Source organism: Candoia aspera, chromosome 2, assembly GCF_035149785.1.
Source record: "Candoia aspera isolate rCanAsp1 chromosome 2, rCanAsp1.hap2, whole genome shotgun sequence".
NCBI classification, from domain to species: Eukaryota; Metazoa; Chordata; class Lepidosauria; order Squamata; family Boidae; genus Candoia; species Candoia aspera.
Window position 1 is genome coordinate 241,346,224 of NC_086154.1, and position 21,980 is coordinate 241,368,203.

At 38.8% G+C, this 21,980-nt stretch overlaps 1 protein-coding gene across 2 annotated transcripts in view; it reads left to right on the forward strand.

The window, feature by feature from the left end:
- SLC38A9 (solute carrier family 38 member 9) overlaps window positions 1-21,769 on the forward strand; it is a 55,229-nt gene extending 33,460 nt beyond the window's left edge. Inside the window, exons 11-15 of one of the 2 annotated variants that reach the window (XM_063295661.1) lie at window positions 1,719-1,825; window positions 8,527-8,640; window positions 10,091-10,239; window positions 18,525-18,614; window positions 21,186-21,769. In XM_063295661.1, coding sequence (XP_063151731.1) covers window positions 1,719-1,825; window positions 8,527-8,640; window positions 10,091-10,239; window positions 18,525-18,614; window positions 21,186-21,351 — 626 coding nt within the window. In that variant the 3' untranslated portion in view covers window positions 21,352-21,769. The remainder of the gene's footprint in view (window positions 1-1,718; window positions 1,826-8,526; window positions 8,641-10,090; window positions 10,240-18,524; window positions 18,615-21,185) is intronic. The other variant, XM_063295662.1, reaches the window with a different exon arrangement.
- The last annotated feature ends 211 nt before the right edge of the window (window positions 21,770-21,980 follow it).

A 21,980-nucleotide genomic window follows, 5' to 3' on the forward strand; every position in this document is an offset into this window, starting at 1 on the left:
TTTTTAACTTTACTAAATCTGTGGCTGTTTTAAAGAATATTTAATGCTGCAGTCCTATACATTCTTGAGATCAGTGAGGCTTATTTTCAGGTGCACATCTACATTGTAGTGTAGAAAATGCAATAAAGTTGTTACGTATCACATTCATGGATTTTTCCTTTTAGCTTTTATTTTACTTGTATTAGTTAGCACCAACTTAGCACCAACCCCAGAAATCCTTGGTGTTCATTTATTGTAGCTGAATTCTACATCATAGTAGAACATTCTTATTTCCTAATATGCAGACTGTGGCTTTCTGGGAAAAACACTTCTTCCTTGTGGAAGAAATGCTGTTTTAAGAAATTATCTACTGACTTCCTAATGAATTGGTTTTACTCCATCCTTTAGAGAGGGCAAAGGACTCTGTTCCTAAATATTAAAGAAACAGCTCTTGAAATTTGCTCTCCCATAAATGTGTTTAGGATTACTATTTAGCCTTTGCCTTCTATGGTTTTCAAACTTTAAATTGTGCTTAAACTGATGTAATTTTACTGTAAATAATACAAGGCAATTTTAATGGGTAGATGGTGGTTATAAAACCATTTAGATAGTTCTTAGGAAAAAGCAATAACATGCACTAAATTAGACCTATTTTTGTTCTGTTGATGTGTGTGTGTGAGTGTGTGAGAGAGAGAGATTCATCCAATGGCAATTATGAATACAATGTCTTGGAGGGAGGCTATATATTAAGAGCATTAGCCACCTCCTTTCACTAATTAGCACTAGAGCTAAGTTACATTTGAGATGGACTTTTTGCTGAAAATGGAAAAAATGAATTGGTGATTTATGGATTTGATGATTGGAAAGGGTAAAATATTGGTAGAAGGGAATAATGATGTAACCTTAAAGAGGGAGGACGGACAATAAATGTATTTGTAACTGCTGTAAAGAAGATCGGAAGCTGCTTCTTTATACTTTTTTTTCTTTTTCTTTTCTTTATTCACCGCTTTTCTTTGTTTTTTCTCCTTTTTTAAAATTTGTATTGTTTTTACCATTGTATAAAATTCTCAATAAAAATTAATTAAAAAAAGAACTAAGTTACATTTGAGCAAGGGCAGGGAAACACCAACAGTTTTAGAACTGTTTGAAAGTCAGTTTGCAAACAGTTCTAAATAAGCAGGATACGTCTATCAGAATGCATTTCTCATTTTCCTAAACTGAACATATCCCATCCTGAATCCATTTTTCCATTATGTAGATGGAAAATAAGACCTCAGTAGAAAATGTAACAGGAAGTGTGAAATCAGATGGTAAGTCATGTTAGGTTGCACAAACATGCACACATTTATCTGTGTGTATGGAGTTTCTGAACTGGAGGAGGAATATGGGGTAAAATGCTTAATAAAACGTGTGTGTAAATTTTTAAAAATCTGGGTCACCAAACGTTTTATTTGTATCTAAAATCCTAGAAAAATGATCTAACTCCAGATTTGTCATTTCTAATTTCATATAGCTGTTTCTGGAATTGTTGGTTCTTCTTTTACATATGATTTGCTTGCTGCTTCTCCTTTATGTTTTGCCAAGCTTAAATCTGTCCAACTTGCATATATAACAGGTACTGGTATAAATATGGCCCCAGAGCCTGGCTTAGGGATCAACAGACTGGAGGCCTTGGATATTCATTGCAACATCAGCATTCACCATTCTGAAAATTTTCATTTTTCTTTTTCTTTCTCCAGAGTTCAGGATCTTTTTTCCTCAGCTTACAGGGGTGCTGACCCTGGCTTTCTTTCTCCATAATTGTGTAATTACGCTACTTAAGAATAACAAGAACCAAGAAAACAATGTAAGTGACTACAGGAGAAAATGTTTTTGCATGCAGAAAGTGACTCTTCCTGAAGCTGCTTTTTGTAATGGTTATTATGTGCCCAGATATCGTCTATGTTCACAGATTGTATTGTCATTATTTTTTAACTTATGATTTATTGACTGGGCTCATAAGCGCACACAAAATCATGTGTGTCATAGCAGCTTGGTTTCCACAACAGGCTAAACTAAAATGAAGCCAACCACATTATTAATTATTTCATTACTAGATTTATGCCCTGCCTTTATTTTGTGCAACTCAGTGTGGCATACATAATGTTCAGACCTCCTATTTTCCCTGCAACAAGCACCCTGTGAGGCTGTAGCATGGATATGCAAACCCACTCATTGAAGAGATCCATGCTTAGGATATCAGCTTGCCCAAAACTTTTATGCTGTAATCAGGTTGGCTGGCTCAGTTTGCACAGAAAATACTCTTAAAAATAAAGCTGGAACTTGCTTTTCATTTGCATAAGGGTTGGTCTCCATGAAAAGCATATTTGGTTTAACCCTTAGTTTATGGATGCATGGATGCAAGTACAACCTTCTAATTCATACATTCTTAGTTTCAAATATGGGAAAGTAACAACTTCAGCTAAAATATCTTCTTATATCCAACAAGTTAAGAAAAACAAAACAGTAATTAATTTAAGTTCCTTGTATTTTTACAACATAGTACCTGGTTCAAATGTGAGTTTGGCTATGAACTTGCTATGTGCACCCCCACTATTATCTGTCATCTATCATATGTGGATAACAATATTGGACTAGGTTTATTGTGAAGATTGTCAAAATAACAAGGATTTGGAAACATTCATCACTATAAACATTACTGTATGATTATCAGGTGGGTTCCTTTTCCCATTGGCCTGATTCACATGGATAGAATTGAAGGCATGATGTCATAGTACAATGTCCTAGTTCAGGCATTGTGTTTTGTAAAACATGATGTATGATTGGCTTTGGCTTTGCATTATGTGTAAACTAGGCCAGTATGGCTTATTCAAAAAACCGTGGATTGATATCATCTGTGAACCTCACATTAGCATGAGTACAGAACACTGATTCTCATATATTTATACTAAAGTCTCTAGTGAGTCAAAAATGAAGAAAATGAAGGGTAACATGGTATGTCATTAAACATAAATTTATTTTTAAAGAATTTCAAAAAAGAGCTACTTTTTTGCCATTTCACTTTGACCACTTATCTGGCTGCCTTTTTTATTCATCAGAACACAAATATTTGGTTTGGGTTGGGTTGTTGCTGAATAACAGCATAAAACCTTTGAACCTAATAATCTGAAACTTGGCTCTTCAGAAGAGGCAACTAAGCCTGAAAATAGCTTTCAATTCTGCCAAGAAATTAAATGGAGATTTGCAGTTCCTTTTAAACAGCCAAGTGGGGAGAGGGAAGTGCATGTTTTGTCTTCAATGTAGGAGGCTGTAAGTGCTGTAAATACTTACTTTTAATTGAAAGTAGGCTGTATTTATTATTTTCCATCTCAAAAAAAAAAAGCAATTGCGAATTGATGATTTCCAGTTATAATTTCAAATTATAATCCTGCTTCTCTTGGCCAGGCACTCTGGATTAAAGTAGTGTGATGGATGTGGCTTAAAAGTATTCAAAAGAAACCAAATAAGAAGTACACAGTATGGCTCTGCACCCAGCCAGGACAGGTAGAACGGCAGCTGCACCCTAACTTCATAGGTAGGACAAGGGCTGACAACTCCTTCTCCTGCCACCTACCCACCTTGCTACAGCTTTAGAATGAGAAGAATGTCTCCATGACTTTAGGAAGGAGTAGCAGCGATGGTAGAGATTTGTAGCCTAAGGGAGGATCCATAGTCCCTGGCAAGAGTGGCAAGCTGCTGCCCTTCTTCTAGTTGTTCCTCTTCTACTGTGTGTATGAGAAGTGCAGGCAACAAAGAATGACCTGGAGCATCATGTGCAGCCCAAGTGCTCATACTATGGATAGATGAGACAAAAGTGAAACTTCTGGGCTGCATGGGTGGCATAAACCAAATGCTGCATTCCACCAGAAGAACTCATACCAGCTTCAAGCATGGAGGTGGTAGTGTCATGGTTTCGGGGTGCTTTGCTGCCTTAGGACCTTGACGGTTGCCATCATCGAAGGTAGTATGAATTCTGCTTTGTGTCAGAGAACTCTACAGGGGAATACAATGTTGACGAAGGGCAAATGCATTATGTAGCAAAACCGATCCCAAACATACAAGTCTACAAGGGAATGGGTGAAGGAGAACAAATTCAGTATTTTTGAAAGACAAATCAAAGACTAGATCTAAACCACATAGAAATTACAGGAAGTGTTGGTGATATGCCTAGTTACTCAGTCTAAGAGGGCAGTTACTTTTTCACACAGACACATCATATATTGATTACCTTGGTTTCTGAAATAAATAAAACAAGTGTGGTATTTCTTGTTCACTCCAACTCCCTTCATATATCAGTAGGATCATATGAAGCTCTGCTAACATTCAGTTGCAAAGATACACAAACATTCAGAAAATCTGAATGCCGAGTGAATTCTGAGCTGAGTCACTCAGGAGTCTTGCTTCCTCAACCTTCTGCTTTTGGAACACGTGTTGTTGCTTATTTGTTTAGTCACTTCCGACTCTTCGTGACTTCATGGACCAGCCCACGCCAGAGCTTCCTGTCAGTCGTCAACACCCCCAGCTCCCCCAGGGACAAATCCATCACCTCTAGAATATCATCCATCCATCTTGCCCTTGGTCGGCCCCTCTTCCTTTTGCCCTCCACTCTCCCTAGCATCAGCATCTTCTCCAGGGTGTCCTGTCTTCTCATGATGTGGCCAAAGTATTTCAGTTTTGCCTTGAATATCATTCCCTCAAGTGAGCAGTCTGGCTTTATTTCCTGGAGGATGGACTGGTTGGATCTTCTTGCAGTCCAAGGCACTCTCAGAATTTTCCTCCAACACCACAGTTCAAAAGCATCGATCTTCCTTCGCTCAGCCTTCCTTATGGTCCAGCTCTCGCAGCCATATGTTACTACAGGGAACACCATTGCTTTAACTATGCGGGCCTTTGTTGTCAGTGTGATGTCTCTGCTCTTAACTATTTTATCAAGATTGATCATTGCTCTTCTCCCAAGGATTAAGCGTCTTCTGATTTCCTGACTGCAGTCAGCATCTGCAGTAATCTTTGCACCTAGAAATACAAAGTCTTTCACTGCTTCTACATTTTCTCCCTCTATTTGCCAGTTATCAATCAAGCTGGTTGCCATAATCTTGGTTTTTTTGAGGTTTAGCTGCAAGCCAGCTTTTGCACTTTCTTCGTTCACCTTGATCATAAGGCTCCTCAGTTCCTCTTTGCTTTCAGCCATCAAAGTGGTATCATCTGCATATCGGAGATTGTTAATGTTTCTTCAAGCGATTTTAACTCCAGCCTTGGATTCCTCAAGCCCAGCATGTCGCATGATGTGTTCTGCGTACAAGTTGAATAGGTAGGGTGAGAGTATACAGCCCTGCCGTACTCCTTTTGGAACACGTGCAAAGAAAAAAAAGAAAAAAAGCTATCAGTGTACATGATGACTGAAGACATCTGGAAACCCCTACCCCCAAGCATCCTAACTTTTTGTAAAATGGTCAAAACGATTTTATTCTGCCAGATTTTCAACCTTAGTCTAATTGTTCATGGTGTCCATTTTGGGAGTTGGTTGTATTTTCTTAATGTTATTCCATGTTTGTACTCTATTGTACTAGGTTGAGGTTTTCCTACTAACGATTAAGACTGCTATTGTGCCTAATCATTTTGGCCGGGTTAAAAGGTTGTATTAGATTGTCTCCTCTCACGTGCTTCATGCAAAATAGCCTGGGGGGAGGAAACCTGCCCGGACTTGTTCTTACTTCCTCTTTTTTTTTTCTCTCTGCCGGCAATGTAAGCAAGCAAGGCTTGCTCCAAAGGGAGCTAAGTCCTTTAAATGTTTTGCTTTTGTTTTTGCTTTCTGTAAATAAATTATTTTTATAGAAATGCTTGGTGTGTGACTTTTTTGACCTCTCCTGGGCTAAAGGCTTTCCCAGCATCTGCCAACATACTATGCCTAGAGTTTCCAGATTTAGCATAGGAACTGAACTTGATGGTTCTTGTAGCATAAAACAGTTTTAAGCTAAACTCATTTCAGTGCAGCAACATAAAAATAGCGTATTCTAACTCCTTTGTTTTGAAGAGATGCATATTTTTGAGAAGGTTCTTAGTTTTTTGTTCTTACAAGTAGAAAAAGAAAAAAATGTATGATTTTTTTTTTGGTAAACTTGGAATCTAAATCCAACTTTTTTAGACTGTAGCCCAGCCTAATGTTCACAGACCTCATTAGCTGTTCTAGTGGTTTCAGAAACTAGTATATTAATACTCAAATGTTTGCAGTTAAGGAAGAGGCTGGATACCCACCTTTCATAGATGGTTTAATGGGTTTTTCTGCATAGTGCAGATTTCTATGATTGTATTACATAGAACATTACAGTTTTATGATTCTGTGAAAACACTGTGGTGTCATGGATAAATGTTCAAATGGTGCTGGGGGATCCAAGTGAAGATCCCCACTTGAGAAGAATAAGGTCATTCAGGAGTATTCACAGGAGGGTCAAAAAGGTCAAGATGATGATAATAGGGACATGGATTTGATTCCATACTCATGGCTGCCATTTTGATTTTTTTTATATTCCCCCAGACCCTTATATTTGTGTTTTTCTTACTATATGATCATAAGCCATAACTTGTTCACAATATTTATTGAAAAAGCCATGCTTCATTTAACCATGGTTCACTGAATAAACTGCACCACTGGTTGGATTTGCATAACTTGTTGAGCCCAAAACACACACATCCTCCCATTATCATCTTATATAGCCAAGGAGATCTCTTGCCAGGGGTTTAATTTTTTTCAGGTCAGGCTCATCCTCCCATTAAATAAAAATTAAAATCTAAAATGGTGGACAGTTCAGTTACACCACATCTTTCCCACTTAGCACAGTGGCACACAAGGCTTTCAAATATATTTTCAGAAATGTGAGAATCTCACTCTCCCCCAACTTGCCATGTGCCTTCTCCCCCCTTTCTTCCCACAATGTGCTGTTTCTTCTGGGTTTCTGGTTAGGCAAAGATTTAGCCCTCAGCTGCTAGTGGAGGGAAAGGCGAGCAGGCAGCCAGCATGGAAGTTCAGTCCACTCACCTGGTGGCTACTTTTATTCAGCCCAGGCAAATGGCAACCATTTCATTACAAGACTGAGGTGCAGGAGTCAACTTGCTTACCAAGCAGATCTTGACTGGTGTTACTGCACTCTACCATGTCCCTGCTGAGAACACCAGGCATGAATCAGCAGCCCGCCATGTAAAGAACAGAATAGACCCACTCTGGTCCAAGATGTTGTGTAAGCCCCTATTGGGATATAGAATCCAAAAAGAGAAGAAAGGGTTAGAAGCAGAATTGTGAGAAATACGTAAAGAGCCTTAAACCCTCACGTAATCCTAGGGTGGCTATGGGACCTTCTCTCCTATTGTCTTGTTCTCATGCCTGGCTCTTTGGAGAAACAAGGGTGGAATGAGCTGTCAGGGAAGACAAATATTGTACAAAGGTCTGGGGTGGTTGTTGCTTATAATGTCTATAATCAAGTAGCCCAATGAAAAGGAAATGGGATGAGCCACAACTTTTTCTTCTATATGGAGGAAGTCAAAACATTTGCTTCAAATGATGAGCAACAGGCCCGAAATAAAATTCAAAAGACCGATTTAGAATTGGCCCAATTTCTGAAAAGAAGGGGAGTATGCTCGCAAGGAAGAAAAAATAAAGCTGAACTTGCTTATTATTCCAAGGAATTCACCATAAAACATGGTTCTCTCACCATCCCTTTTATTTGTACAATAATATTGTAAGGATAAGCTACCTGAGAATTAGTGACAGAAGCATCCAAAGCAGGGTCAAAAATATCAAGATGGCAGCTGTAACTGCATGAACAAAGCCCTGCCCCTTTTTAACATGTGTTGCCATCTTGACTTTTTTGACTCCCCCCATCCTTCCATCACTTGCTCCTGATTCACTCTCTTTTGTAAGCCATGAAATCTCAGAGAGCTTTCCTTTGTTCATCAAGGGAGCAGAGCCTTTATCCAGCACTGTAATCCACCCACATTGTACTTGTTTAATGTGTGGAAAAATAAAAGGTATTGCTGGGCTTGAAGCATTTTCTCCCCAGCTAAATACTGTAAAAAAGCATTCAATAAAAGAAGATACTTGTATAATTCCCGGATGTCATTTGGTATCCATATTTTTGAAAAGGAAAGATTTGGCTTTTAACAAGGGGCCTGATCCAAAATTGACTCATTTCGGGAGAGAACGTGATGGCTTAATTAGCTTTGATCTCCCAATTTATAATAGCTTTTTTCCATCATGCTCCGTGAGTGTATGCTGCATTGTTTTTTGTGTGTAATTGTTTCAACCCACAGCCCCAAAATCATTGTAATGTATTCACTTAATAATTAAAAATAATATATTTTCCATTTATTGGGGAGCAGGGGACAGTTAATTCAAACAATAAGAACCATAGGTCCATGATTCAACTGTGTTCCAGGATTTGTGCTGCAGCTAATTTTCAGTATAATAATTGAAAAAAAGCTGATTTTATTTATTTGCTGTTTGTGTTTTAACTGCAGGTCAGAGATCTTTCAATTGCCTACTTTTTAGTAGGTTTAACATATCTCTATGTTGGGGTGCTAATCTTCGCTGCTTTTCCATCTCCACCATTGAGCAAAGATTGTATAGAACAGGTACAGAAGTCCTTTAAAATAGTGAACTTTGTTTAACTTGCTTAGAATTAATTATATGTAAGCATTGTTCTCTTTTCTTCTATCTGCTTCTGTATTTACTATAATTTTATTATCAGGTACCACTCTCGCTTGATGCATCAGGTCAGAATTACGGACAATATCATACTTAAATAATACCAGATTTTTCTAATTAAGGCTATGTTGGCACCGTTAAGTGTTAACTGAAAATTGCACCAATCTCTATAACCCATTGTAAATTTTTCCTACTACTGCAGTGCAGATATTAATTGGACAGAAAAGTAGGTCATTTTTCCAAATTAAGAGCTGGTTCAAATGAGTATTTCTTGGTTTAATTAGCTTTTTGCCTGTACATTCATCTCTTTTGCAAAAGCTAAAGCTAAATGAGGAAGTTTCTAATTAAGCATAGTTTCCTTTTTTGTCTGAACTGGGAAATATGGTTACCAGTTCTGCAACAACTAGAACCCTTAGGCCATTATCTGAAGTTCCAAGCTAGTAAATTTAGTTTCCTGATTCAAATGAAATGTGAAATTAGAGCCAATTAGGGATTTCCTGGATTATTCTTACCTTGAACAAACAGTTCGTATGCAGGCCAAATATTTATTCGTGATAGAGTTTACACAGCTGAGATGACATCCAAATTGGCTCAGTGTCTAATTAAAGTATGGTAAAATTTTCCAAATGGCAAGCAGAGGTTATATGGAAGCATGCTGGTATACACTATGGACTGGTGCACAAATTAATCTATACAGCTGAAAAAGACAACAGATTATTAACTAGAAAATTGTTTTTCTCTAACATTTTACAATCCCTTCTCCAGCATGGTTGGGGAATCTCAGAATATTTTATGCATCTGAAGAGATGCATTTGTCTAGGAAAGTCTATGTCAGAATAAATTTGTTAATGTTTAAGGAAAAACAGAACACACAAATATACAAATGCATGTGTGTGCATGTGCATGTGCACATACACACAAACACATATATTTGTCTCAGACTGCATTCTTGACCATACAAATATGTGTATTGATCTTGCCATTAGTGATTTGTGGGTCTTTAAAAAATGAGAATGTAAAATACATAACAATTTGCCCTACTTAGGTACAAAACTTTACTTACAGTAAGACTGCAGTTTTTAAAATTCTGGACTCAAACTACTGTAAATAATTAAGGCATATTTCATTTTTGCTTCAGGAACAATTTCAGCATAAGTGTTTCCATGATTTAAAAACAAATATGTCAATGAAGCAATTATAGGATTTTCCAAATTCTATGTATTCTGATTACGGTTATATATGTTGATGTGTATACATTCTGTATACAGAAACGTATTTATGTTCATTGCTTTAGAATCCTTCTTATACATAGCCTATAGAGGCAGAAGGAAATGACAACCCCGTTTCTCTTGCATCACTAACTTTTCTTTTTGTTAGAATTTTTTAGATAATTTCCCCAGTAATGACATCATGTCATTTCTTGCAAGAATATTCCTGCTGTTCCAGATGATGACTGTGTACCCGCTGCTTGGCTACTTGGCACGAGTTCAGTTTTTAGGACATGTCTTTGGAAATGTTTATCCAAGGTAGACCACTCCTTTTGTCATGCCTTAGTGCTGTTCCTTGTTTCCACCCATGTCGCAGGAACGTTTTGTCATTGGTCATTCCCCACTGTTAGGACAAACTTTTTATTGTGGTTAGTGATGGCTTCCCACTCATGCATCCTTCCAAGCTTAAAGGGGTGGGGAGCTGTTATTTTGATTTTTGTGGTTTAGAATGATGGGTGAACAGGATCAGTGAATATTCTGTGTAAAATTTTAGGGCAATCAAACAAAATTTGGAATCATGATTTCAGGTGATACAGTATATTGATTGTAACTGTAGCTCAGTGTATTGTGCAAGTGAGATGCATTATTTATTTATGGTTCCTTGGCTTGTTTTCATACTCCACCCAAGCCTCTGACATGTTTACAAAGTGCATACTGTAGGAAGAACAGCTAATAAATAAGGCAAAACCACCATTAACCATGAGTGCTTTTTTTTAACTTACAGAAGGAGACTTCTTGCTTACTAATTCAGAGGTCATCCTTATCATAAGACTCCTAGGTGAGCATTTTATGTGCCTTTATTCAAAGAGTTTTTGAGAGGGAAGGAAGGTTACATAAACAGCTGTGAGAATCCTGAGTGCTTTGGTTGATAGTGACCTTTAGAAAAATGGTTCTCAGATAATATTCTTGATTTTACGACATTGCTCAAGACATTTAGAGGAAATAGCAGAGTATTTGTAACCGGAAGTAAATAATCATAACCCTTCTTTCTTCTGTAATGGAACAGCCTCCTATCCAGGCTTTGACCCAATTCAGATCTGATTAGTTTCAGCAAGAAAGCTGTGTTTTATGCCACCAGACCCCAGGTTACAATCAAGTACCACTAAAAGAATCACATGGCTTGTTACAGTTCTCTATTCATTGTGATTTAGTGATTATTTAAAAAGTTTTAGTATCTATAAACATGTGGTGCATAGGGCAGTAACTACTATCTACTAATGAAGGAGAAATTAAAGACTCTAAACATAGTGAGGGAGAGCCAGTTTGGTGTAGTGGCTAAGGCACCAGGCTAGAAACTGGGAGACTGTGAGTTCTGGTCCTGCCTTAGGCACATAGGCCAGTCACTCTCTCTCAGCCCTAGGAAGGAGGCAATGGCAAACCACTTCTGAAAAATGTTGCCAAGAAAACTGCAGAGACTTGTTCAGGCAGTCTCCGAGAATTGGACATGATTGAACAGAGATAGAGAGATAGAGAGGTAGATATTTTACATTGCCAGATGCCCAGCAACTCTAGGCTGTTCACAGTTAAAAACAAACAGAACAATAAAATAATATAATGATAAAAACAAAGAACAGAATATGGCACAAACCAGACAACACTCAGAGCAAAGCCACATTACCCAGAAGGGGGCTTCACTCACCCTCGCCAAAGGTGTGGCTGGAGAGTCAGGTCTTCAAAGCTGTTTGAAATACCAGCAGAGTGCGGGGGTGGGGGGGTCATCATTCCAGAGGGCAATCACTGTGACAGAGAAGGTGAGTTTCAAGGGTCCCAATAAGTGGCATTGTTTAATCAAAGGAACCCAGAGTGCACCAACCCTATCAGAATGAATCATCCGGACAGATACGGAAGGTAAGCAGTCCCTCAAGTAACAAAGCCCTATGCCCTGTAGGGTATTATTGGTAAAAACCAGCACCTTGAATCACACCCAGAAGCAAATGGGCAACCAGTGCAGCTCATGGAGCAGAGGTATTACATAGGCACACCGAGGCATGCCCATCACGGCTTGCATCACTACATTCTGGACCAGTTGAAGCTTCCAGGTGGCCTTCAAGGGCAGCGCCACATAGAGAGCATTGCACTAGTCAAGCCGCAAGGTGACCAGAGCATGAGTGACTGTCTGAACATTTTCTTGTTAAGACCCTCAATGTACAGATATAGTTACTTGTTATTTTTACAGTGGCTGCCACTGTATTCTAGAAAAAGGACTTATAATCCAGATTTTATCTCTCAGAGTTGAGATAAAAATGCAGACTCATTCTCTCTCTTTGGTAATAACTTCAGTACTCATATCAATTCAGTTCAAAGGGTAATTAAAACAATTTATTTGCTGCTCAGTAACAGTTTCCTGGAAACTTAGTGTGTTTAGAAACACATTGATCCTGGGTTGTTATGCTAAGTGGAGGTCTGTCAGTTATCCAGAAGTTTCAGTTACATCTAATGCCAGCTATAGGAATCTGCTTCCTGATGTGGAGGCTAAGGAAGTGTATTTATAGTCATGTTCTGGCACCCATACTTTGTGTGCTCTTCAGCGCCAATTTTAGAGATGCTAAGTTTTATCAGCCAGTTGGATGTAGTGTTAAAAGCACCAGGCTAGAAACCAAGAGACAATCATTCCAGTCCTGCCTTCAGTATGGACCCAACTAGCTGGCTTTAAGCCTGTCACATGCTCTTAGCTCTAGGAAGAAGGCAATGGCAAACCACTTCTGAAATCTTGCCAAGAAAACTGCAGGGTCTTGTCAACACTGACTTGAAGGGAGGGAAAATGTTTTCTGAACTGTTTAATGATATTCAGGGCATCCATATGCACACACACACACAATAAATAAATAAATGCAACATTTTTTTTACAAATGTATGTGATACCCAAAATCTGTTACTTGAGGTAATTGTACTGCTTTGTCTTGTGGTAGGACTGGCTGTGTTCAGGTTGTATCAAAGTTTACTTATAGTCATAGACCACAAGCATTAAACAATAAACATGTAAAAAACTGAAATATTAAGTGAAAGACATAGCCAATTGCCTTCTGACATGGAACAAATTATCCAATCTTAATTGTACCCCAGAGGGTTTGCTCAAAAAAGATGGCAGCTGTGAAAAGGCAATTGAAGCTTTGCACATGTGACACACATTAAAAAACAGGGAAAGCCTTGATCGCACTGGTGTAGCTGCCATCTTAACTTTTTTGACCACACTGTGCAGACACCCCTGTTACATCCAGAGGTTTTTTTTTTACAGCAATTAAGATTGATCAAGTCGTTGGGTGGCATATAAATTTAATTAATTAATAAATATCTTGTTACCTCTTTTTGAGATTTCTGAGGATATACCAGGTAATAAAAAAATGGTATTCTGTTCCATGCTATGGGTGGGATGAATTACAGAGAGGGGAAATATTAATTCAGAGTGCCACGTATATTACAATGGACAGCTCAGCAGACAGTGATGTTGATTCAGTGACACAGGGTCATTCAGTGATTCAGTCCCGGAGGAGAACTTTGCTATATTTTCCCTTCAAAAATCCTCGAGAGCAAGGCCTTAAGCCTGGCCAAAGTAAAAGTTCCTCTGTAAGTAGGCTGACCATACCTCCCGTTTTGAACGGGACAGTCCCTTTTTTTAACATTTCCAGACCGTCCCATCGTTTTAATATAAATGTCCATTTTGTCCCGTTTTCTTAAAAACGTTACTTAAAAATTTGAAAGTTCCCTCGAACCTGTCAGAATGCAGTCTGACTTTGAGTGGAAGGAGGAGGAGCTCAGCAGAAATGGCAGGAAAAAAGCCACAGAGCTCAACCCGGCCGGAAGCATAAAAAGAAAAAAAAAACAGGATCAGCTGATAGGCGGTGATCGGCGGGCAAGCCGATTGGCTCCTGCCTTGAAACGGTGGGAAGAAAAGAACGTAAAAGCACAGCCAGAGGAGGAATGGCTTGTTGGGGACAGCCAGTCACTAGACTCTCCAGCCCAGCCTTGCCTCTCACAAACGAAGGAATCTGAAGATTCCCAGCCCGAGAAAACCGGAGAAGTTCCTGCCTACCAATCCAGCCCATCGGCCAGCCCGGCCCCATTTTGCCATCCCAATCTCCCATTTTTAACCCCATCCTGTTTTGCCATTCCAATGTCCTGTTTTTGTCTCAAGGAAATATGGTCAGCCTATCTGTAAGGGATAGAGAGGATATTGTATAAGTACTTAGGAGTAGATAAAAGCCATTCTTAGAGTGGTGAGGAATTCTGCTCCATATCCATCTGTATGTCTGGATCCAGAATACATTGCTTAATCTCTTGTAAGGGCCTTTGAGACCTTGGGTTATCAGTGACTGAACTGAGAATCCACAACAGGTCATGTTCCCTAGGAGCCCTCCTTCCCAAACCTATACCCTGTTATCTGTAGCCAGAGGTATGTGACCAACATGATTGATGGGGAAGGTTGGGACAGTCAAAATAGATTTCTAATGCCAGGATAGCTACAAGCATAGTTCTGCTCATCTGGGCTATCTGGTAGCTTCTTTCAGGGGAAGACCTTGAACCACCAAGATAGGGATGTGTGCAGGGACTCCAGCTGTGTTCCTGTTTCAGTGGCTCTGACTGCACATAATGGAATGGGTCTGAGATAGCACTGAGGATGGTCAAAATAACTTGAGGGCCACCCTCCAGGTGTTCCTCTTGAGATTGTGATGATGGCTTTGCTCTGGCAGGAGATCTAAGATCGTTTACCATTTTGAACTAAATATGACAGGAACAAAATAGTATAGTATGCCTATACTGTTAAGAAATTGATCTATAATATATGCGATGGCGTTTAAACTGTAGATCACTTGATTTGTTTAGGTCAGTTTGAAAGCTCCATGTGGGTTCAGGTCTGAATATTCTGATTCAAGGTCGGTGCTCTGTTTATTACAGTGGGGTGGCTAGTCAAAAAATAGACTGGAAAATGTTTATGATAACATTATAAAGTCTTCCAATGCAAAATGACTAGAGAAAAGCCAACATATTATTTCCTTAAGTAAAGGTTTCCCTTGACGTAAAGTCCAGTCGTGTCCGACTCTAGGGGGCGGTGCTCATCTCCGTTTCAAAGCCTTGGAGCCGGCGTTGTCCATAGGACACTTCCGGGTCATGTGGCCAGCATGACTCACGGAACGCCGTTACCTTCCCGCCGAAGCGGTACCAATTAATCTACTCACATTTGCATGTTTTCGAACTGCTTGGTGTGCAGGAGCTGGGACGAGCAACGGGAGCTCACCCCGCCGCGCCTTATTCCCTTGTTATTAATTGGTTTTCCAATTAACCAAGGAGGCGAGCTGATTGTGTTGAAATGTAATTTCATCATTTTATATTTTTCAATTTTGTTGCTTCCTGGTGTTCAAAGAAAGACTGAACTGGATTTTTTGATGTAAGGAGGGGGTGAAATACTTAAAAACTGGAGGTGAGCATTCTACCAAGCCCTGCTGTGCAGACTCCCTTTTTTGTGGGGGGGGGGGGACGGTTACATAGAACTTGGAAGAAATTTCTGGGCAGATAGCAAGAATATTTGCTTTGCATCACTTGAATGGAAAGAAACAACTGCTTGCTACATACTTACATACTTACATACATACATACATACTTATCAGACCATTGTCTAGGCTGCGGCTCTTCCTCCTGCTCCCAAGGTTATTCTCACAGTCCATTACAGAATCAGACATGCAGCAACACTGCTTGGTGATCATCATTCAAATGGTCTCCAGTTGTCTTCAACTACAGCTGATGATTGAAATCCAATATATTAGGGTGGGAAAGGCTATTAAAAATAATTATAAAAATTGGTAGTCTTTTATTGTGATTTCTCTAGGGGATAGAAAGTCTATTTTTGTGCCTTGACTTGTGAGGATCCATTTTCTAAATATTCTAAATAATGATATGCAAATTTTTAAAAATTGTATTGTTTAAAAATGTCCTCTGTGTGATAGTAAACACAATTTCAGAGGAAATCTCTGTGCTGCACTAAAGAACATAGTGCACTAAATTCTCTTATTAAATATTATCACCCTTGTTCTTTATTTGGGAGGGCAGTGAATTGCTTGAGCAAATTACCATCGGAATCTAAACGTTATTTAGAAGCCATGGTATATACAGGTAGTCCTTGGTTAATGACCACTTGTTCACTGACGGTTCAAAGTTATGACGGTGCTGAACAAGTGCTACTTACAACTGGTCCTCAAAGTTTTGGCCATCCCAGCACCCTCATGCTCACGTGATTGCGATCTGAGCATTTGGCAACTGGCTTGCACTTACAGTGGTTGCTGTTCCCCATGGTCATGTGATCGCCATTTGCAACCTTCCTTGCCAGTTTCCCACAAGCAAAGTCAATGAGGAAGCCAGCAGAGAAGGTTGCAAGTTGCTCAGGTAAGTTTCCCCCACCCGGCAGCGGCCACCTCTAGCCTCGCTGCACTCATGCCACGCTGCACCAGACCCTTGCACACACTTGCCCGTCCCACAGCAGCCACTTACCTGCCTGCCGGCCTGCTTGTGAACTGCCTGGACTTGCACCTTCCTGCCGGCTTCCCCACTGACTTTGGTTGTAGGAAGCTTGCAAGAAGTTGTGAGGAGGTCCTCACTTAACAACAGCAGTGAGGACTGCTGAGATTGCCATTGCTCAGCAATGAAGTCATGTGACATCGTGCTTTATGACCACATCGCTTAGTGATGGAAATCCTGGTCCTAGTTACCTTCGTTAATGGAGGACTACCTGTGTGTCATAAGCTCAGGGACACATTAGCATAGGAGATTTTTATTTGCATCCAGTAGAGTCAATGTGAAAAAGGAAAGAATGTTGTTTTTATTTTTATAGAATGAGTTCATACATGAAACTAAACCGTGTTTTATTGTGAACTGCCCAGAGTCCCTCCTTGTGGGGGAGATGGGCGGTGATAAATCTGATAAATAAATAAATAAATGTTTAATAATTACATTATAGTGAATAAACACATTTATTTTAGGTTTGTTCAACTTGCAAAGCCAAGGTCAAACCACATTTACATCTATATTTCTTACAACTTCAAGATGTGACTAATTTAGCAAAAGATCATTTTTCATATTTATTAGATATTTCAGTGGATGTTTAAGAAGGGTTACATGTCAACCTTTTTATGCTGCTCATGTAATCTATTTGAGGGACTCTCACACATGATTTGGGCTTGCCCTATGCTTGTCCTGTTTTGGTCCAGTTATATTACTGTTAAGAAAATGCAGTGTAAAGCGGTTAATGAGATGTTAAATTACATACCAGAAACATCGACTGTTCTGATTTATGAGGAACATGGGGCTCACCAAGCTAACAAGATAATTTTGCACTGTTGGAAAGAAATCACCACCCCAGATTTAAAAAATCCTGGATTGCAGAAATATGGTCACTCTGAGCTTTTGAATGGGCTTTATTGATGTAATGGGGGGAATCACTACTATGATTCTATATGGTCAAGGTTTGGTTTAAAGGCCAAGTACCTTTATATATTTATTGTAATACGTGTCTGGTGTGTGTGTATGTTGCCTTTCACGGGGGTGGGTGGGGGTGGTGCCTTTTTTTCCTTTTAATTTTTAATATAGCTTGTTTTGTATTTTGTTTTAGTTTTTCCTCTTTTTGCCTTGTTTTTTGTATAATAGCAATATGGATAAATATATTTAAAAATATTTGGCCCAGTGTATGAACCCAGCCTATAAGTCATAATGTTCAAGTTGGTTTTTGTGTCTGGTATCTTTCTTTGTTTAAATATCAAGACATCCCATTTCTAAGTGTATCCCCTTCTAAGTTTACCAGAAGTTTCTGAATCGGTGTTTAAACAAGATGTAATGGTATGTTTGCATTAAGAGATAGGCCTTGTTCAGAATGTGAAAATTCTTCAAAGTATATTTTTCTATTTGGAAAATTTAGAGGAGTACAAAACCCTTCCTGTTTACACTATCTCCAAAGCGTTAGTTTGATGAAAATTGTTCTTAGGTGTGAGTCCTGTAAACCCAAACATGTGTTTTAATCTATCAAAATGCTTTAAGATTTGCTTTTGTGTGTATTTATAATGTCATGATTTCTCCCCTGAAGATTCTTCTTGTATTCATTAGTTTGGTTGAGCAGCTCAGATCATCCCACATGCTGCTTTTCATGTGGGGATTGTGTTCTAGTGTATATTTCTCTTCCATTTGGGTGGCTGTGTGTGTGTGTGTGTGAGAGAGAGACAGAGAGAGAGAGATGGATATACTTTTATGAACTTCTGCATGACAAAAACAAAAGAAAACAAAACCCTGGAAAACTGAATTTCAGTTAGCTACATTGTTTTCAGAATAATTAACACTCTGTTTAACAATTAGCGAAGTATCCAAACATTCAAGATACCAGCTTAGGATTTGGCTGTTGGAAGAGTCACAAGATATCAAGCTCATTTCATCTAAAATTAATTGGCTTTAGTAGATGAGTCATAGCAATGGAAAGATTTTCACTAGCTTATGAAACTAATAAAGGGGGTTGTTCTCACAGGAGGAACATAGAGTTAACATGGCTTGGTTTTTTTCTTTTCTTACAGTTTTTTCCATGTGCTGGTTTTGAACATCGTCATAGTAGGAACTGGAGTTGTGGTGGCCAGATTCTATCCAAATATAGGGGGAATCATAAGGTATCCATGTATTATGAATTTATTTTTATGCTGAAATTGATGCAGGAAGATACCAACCATCATGTAACATTTAAATAAAATAGTGGCTGATTCTCATATCTGGGATATGCATGCAGCAGAATAAAGTAGTAGAATTGTGAAGTCAGCCTGAGAATTCCACTTTTCAAAATGTTTTCCTGCATGGAACAATCAATACAATGCACATTCTAGCCTTTTCTTAATCACTAGGTTTTTGGGGGTTTTTTGCATAGAGAAATATTCAGATTCGGATTTTTTTACATTCAGAAGCATTGAACAATCTGAGTTACCCAAATGAAGCCACAGATGGGACAGTTCATCTGTCCTCTCCAATTCTGCTACCTGTATAGATCAGACTAGACATCTGGATGGCTACAGCGTGTAGGGGGAGAATCTGAGGTCATAGCTCCAGTGTGGCTCCCATAATTAAACAATCAAAAGGGAAAAAAATAAACTTCACCAAAAATAAAGGGGAAAGAAAGAAAATCCTGGTGTCCCCCATACATGTCACTTACCTCTCACTCCATGCATCATTGGCAGTTATGACAGAATCATGGGCTCTCAAAAGAAAAATGAAACATTGCCCAAATCTCCTCCATGAAGTATCAAGAGTGAGCAGGCAGTTTCTTTCAAGCCCCCGCTACTCCAAGATAGGGAACCTTTCAACTCCAGATTGCTAAATTAGCAGCTCTATCAGTCGCCATGTTTCTAGGAAAGCTGGAAGATGTAGTTCAGCAGCATTTGGAGTGCCACAGCTTGCCTTTCGCTATCTGACTCCTTTTGTACTTTGCACACACAGCATACAGCTTCGTATTGTGTTCAGAGGTATTTCTCACCTCATCATTCCTCCATTTTTTTTTCTGGAGGCGAAAGAAAAGGACCACCATTACATAAAACAAATGAAGCCCCAGCTACCAATCAAGTTGCTACTGGTAAAGGAATAATAAAAATGGCTGCATGATCTTCCCCTCAGATCAGCTTTCCTTTGCCATGATTTTCTTTTTCCTTGTCTTTGAGCAAACACTATTGCAAAAATTCCACAGTTTTAAAACTGCATTTTAGATCTGCGCATGAATTTTTAACATTTTTATCTTAACCTAAGCGCTTGTTAGTTGTTTTTTTAAAGCAGATCTATGGAACCTTTATCATAAATACCTTCTGCATCCCCTTTTATTCTTGAAGCTCCCTCATCCTTTCCTATTTCAATTTCACCTGAAGTTTCTCCATGTGAAAAATCTTGAATCCTGTTTGTTTTTAAGTACCTCTTGGACATCCAACTGCACGCTCCCACCCGTTCGTTATTTCTTCAGCCACAGAAACAAAGAACAAATGAATTTAAATAAGCCTTGGTTAAGCAATTTTGTGCAGTCATCCAGATGCACAAAGGAATGTTTGTGACTAGTTCCTTTTCTCTCTTCAAAAGGAGTACTCTGATGTGAACCCATCTGGTGTTCTTTATAGAATATGAAGGACCATTTTAAAAAAAGGAAGAAGAGATTTTCTCTGGCCCTTCACATCAGAAGCAAGCTGCAGTCTCACAGCCTCTGATATTCAACTTTTGTGATTGCCTACCCACCCAAGAAGTGTTATAAGAATGATTGTAAAGTCGTTTGAACACTCTGTAAATGCTATTGATTAATGCAGCACACTATGATGTTGGAGAGAACCATTGCAGTGGAGGGCCCTAGTGGGCAGCATTTACTTGTTATTGAATTAAAGGGTGAAAAAAATATTTTCTCCAATTAAATGAGATAATTGTTGCATAGATGTCCTCTGTGTGCCTAAAACTTGCATATGTTCAGCAGCATTTTAGTATATGTTCCACAGTTTCCTTCCCTTGGCCATGTCACAACCTGCTTTTTTTGCAAAACACAAGAATGGTGCTCCCATTTTGTCTTACAGTAGCACAATCTTCTTGACCCTGAATATAATCTTTACTAGTACATGCAGAAACTCTACTGAGTCAAAACAAAATTTGCATAGCTCTATTGTCAATTTATGATTAATTACCTTTATTAAATAATCAAATGTAAGAATGTGAGGGGTGGACAAAAGAGGAACTGTTTCAAAAGGAACAGAAATAGCTATAATATTGTATTTATAGCAATGTCAGCTGTAGCCTTCTTTTGTTGTGGGGTGATTCTGGTGTCTTATCACGCAGTAAAATTTTTAAGGTTGTAATGAAGTACATTGAAATAATTGCTTTGGTCTGCCCACGCACTAAGCCATAGTTTCCTTAACATTGGGAAAGATTTGTCTTGATGGCTAGTACATAATTTTTTAATAGTAAATATAAATCAGTCAACCAGCCAACCAGATTATGGCCATCTTCATACAACATGCTTATCCATGGTCAGCTTAATCATGGTCACTGAGTTAACCCAATTTCCTGGGCTTGCTCAGCACATTGAACTGCACTACCCAGGACTGCACTTTCTGGATAAAATGTTGTTGGCTGGTTTGGTTGTTGTGTATGGGATTTGTCACTGAATAAACATGTAGAGATTGTACTGTGAAAAAAGTAAGATACAATCTTTTGTTGTTTTCTTCCAGATATTCTGGAGCAACTTGTGGCCTGGCCTTTGTATTTGTGTACCCATCCATCATCTATATCATCTCCTTGCATCGGGAAAATCAGCTGACATGGTTTGCACTACTCAGCCATCTTTTGATAATTCTTCTAGGAATGGTAAATCTGATGGCACAGTTTTTAATTTGAAGATCAGTCCTAAATTAGACTTTTTCCTTTGCAAGAGGTGCAGGAAGTACCAAAAAGTTATCTTGAACTCTTATTATAAAAGTCATGCAGCAGTAGATCCGTAGACTGCCGTTCTTCAGTCTTAGCTTGTTCCAGAGAAAAACTGGCCTTTAAAAAAACAACAGCAACAAACAACCTTTTAAAAAAAAATGGAGGCTGCATTTTGGAACACGAAGCCCCAAAGCAAATGGAAGAAGCTGAGTGATTTTCTGATGCAACTTCAAGTAGAAATGGAAGTTATTTGGGAATTATTAAGCGCTTTTTATAATGGTAATTTCTTTTTGTCTATGTGGAAAAAGCCATCTAAGAAATGTTACATAGAACAAACTGTCATCTCTTGGGGAATAAACAACGGACTTTATTGAACTAGAAAAGAAAAGTGTTTTGGATTCTTTTACTGTTGAAATGCAGCACATATTAAATCATGGAATGTTGCTAACTTTAAGCTATATCTTTTCTGATATCCCTTAGAACCATGCTGCTTGTCTACAATATCTGGATTGAGGGAAGAGAAATTTCCTTGTGTGTCCTAGCACAAAGAGAAGGAGAAAGCATGTTTTGTCCATCTTCCTTGGACTGGGCATGGAAGC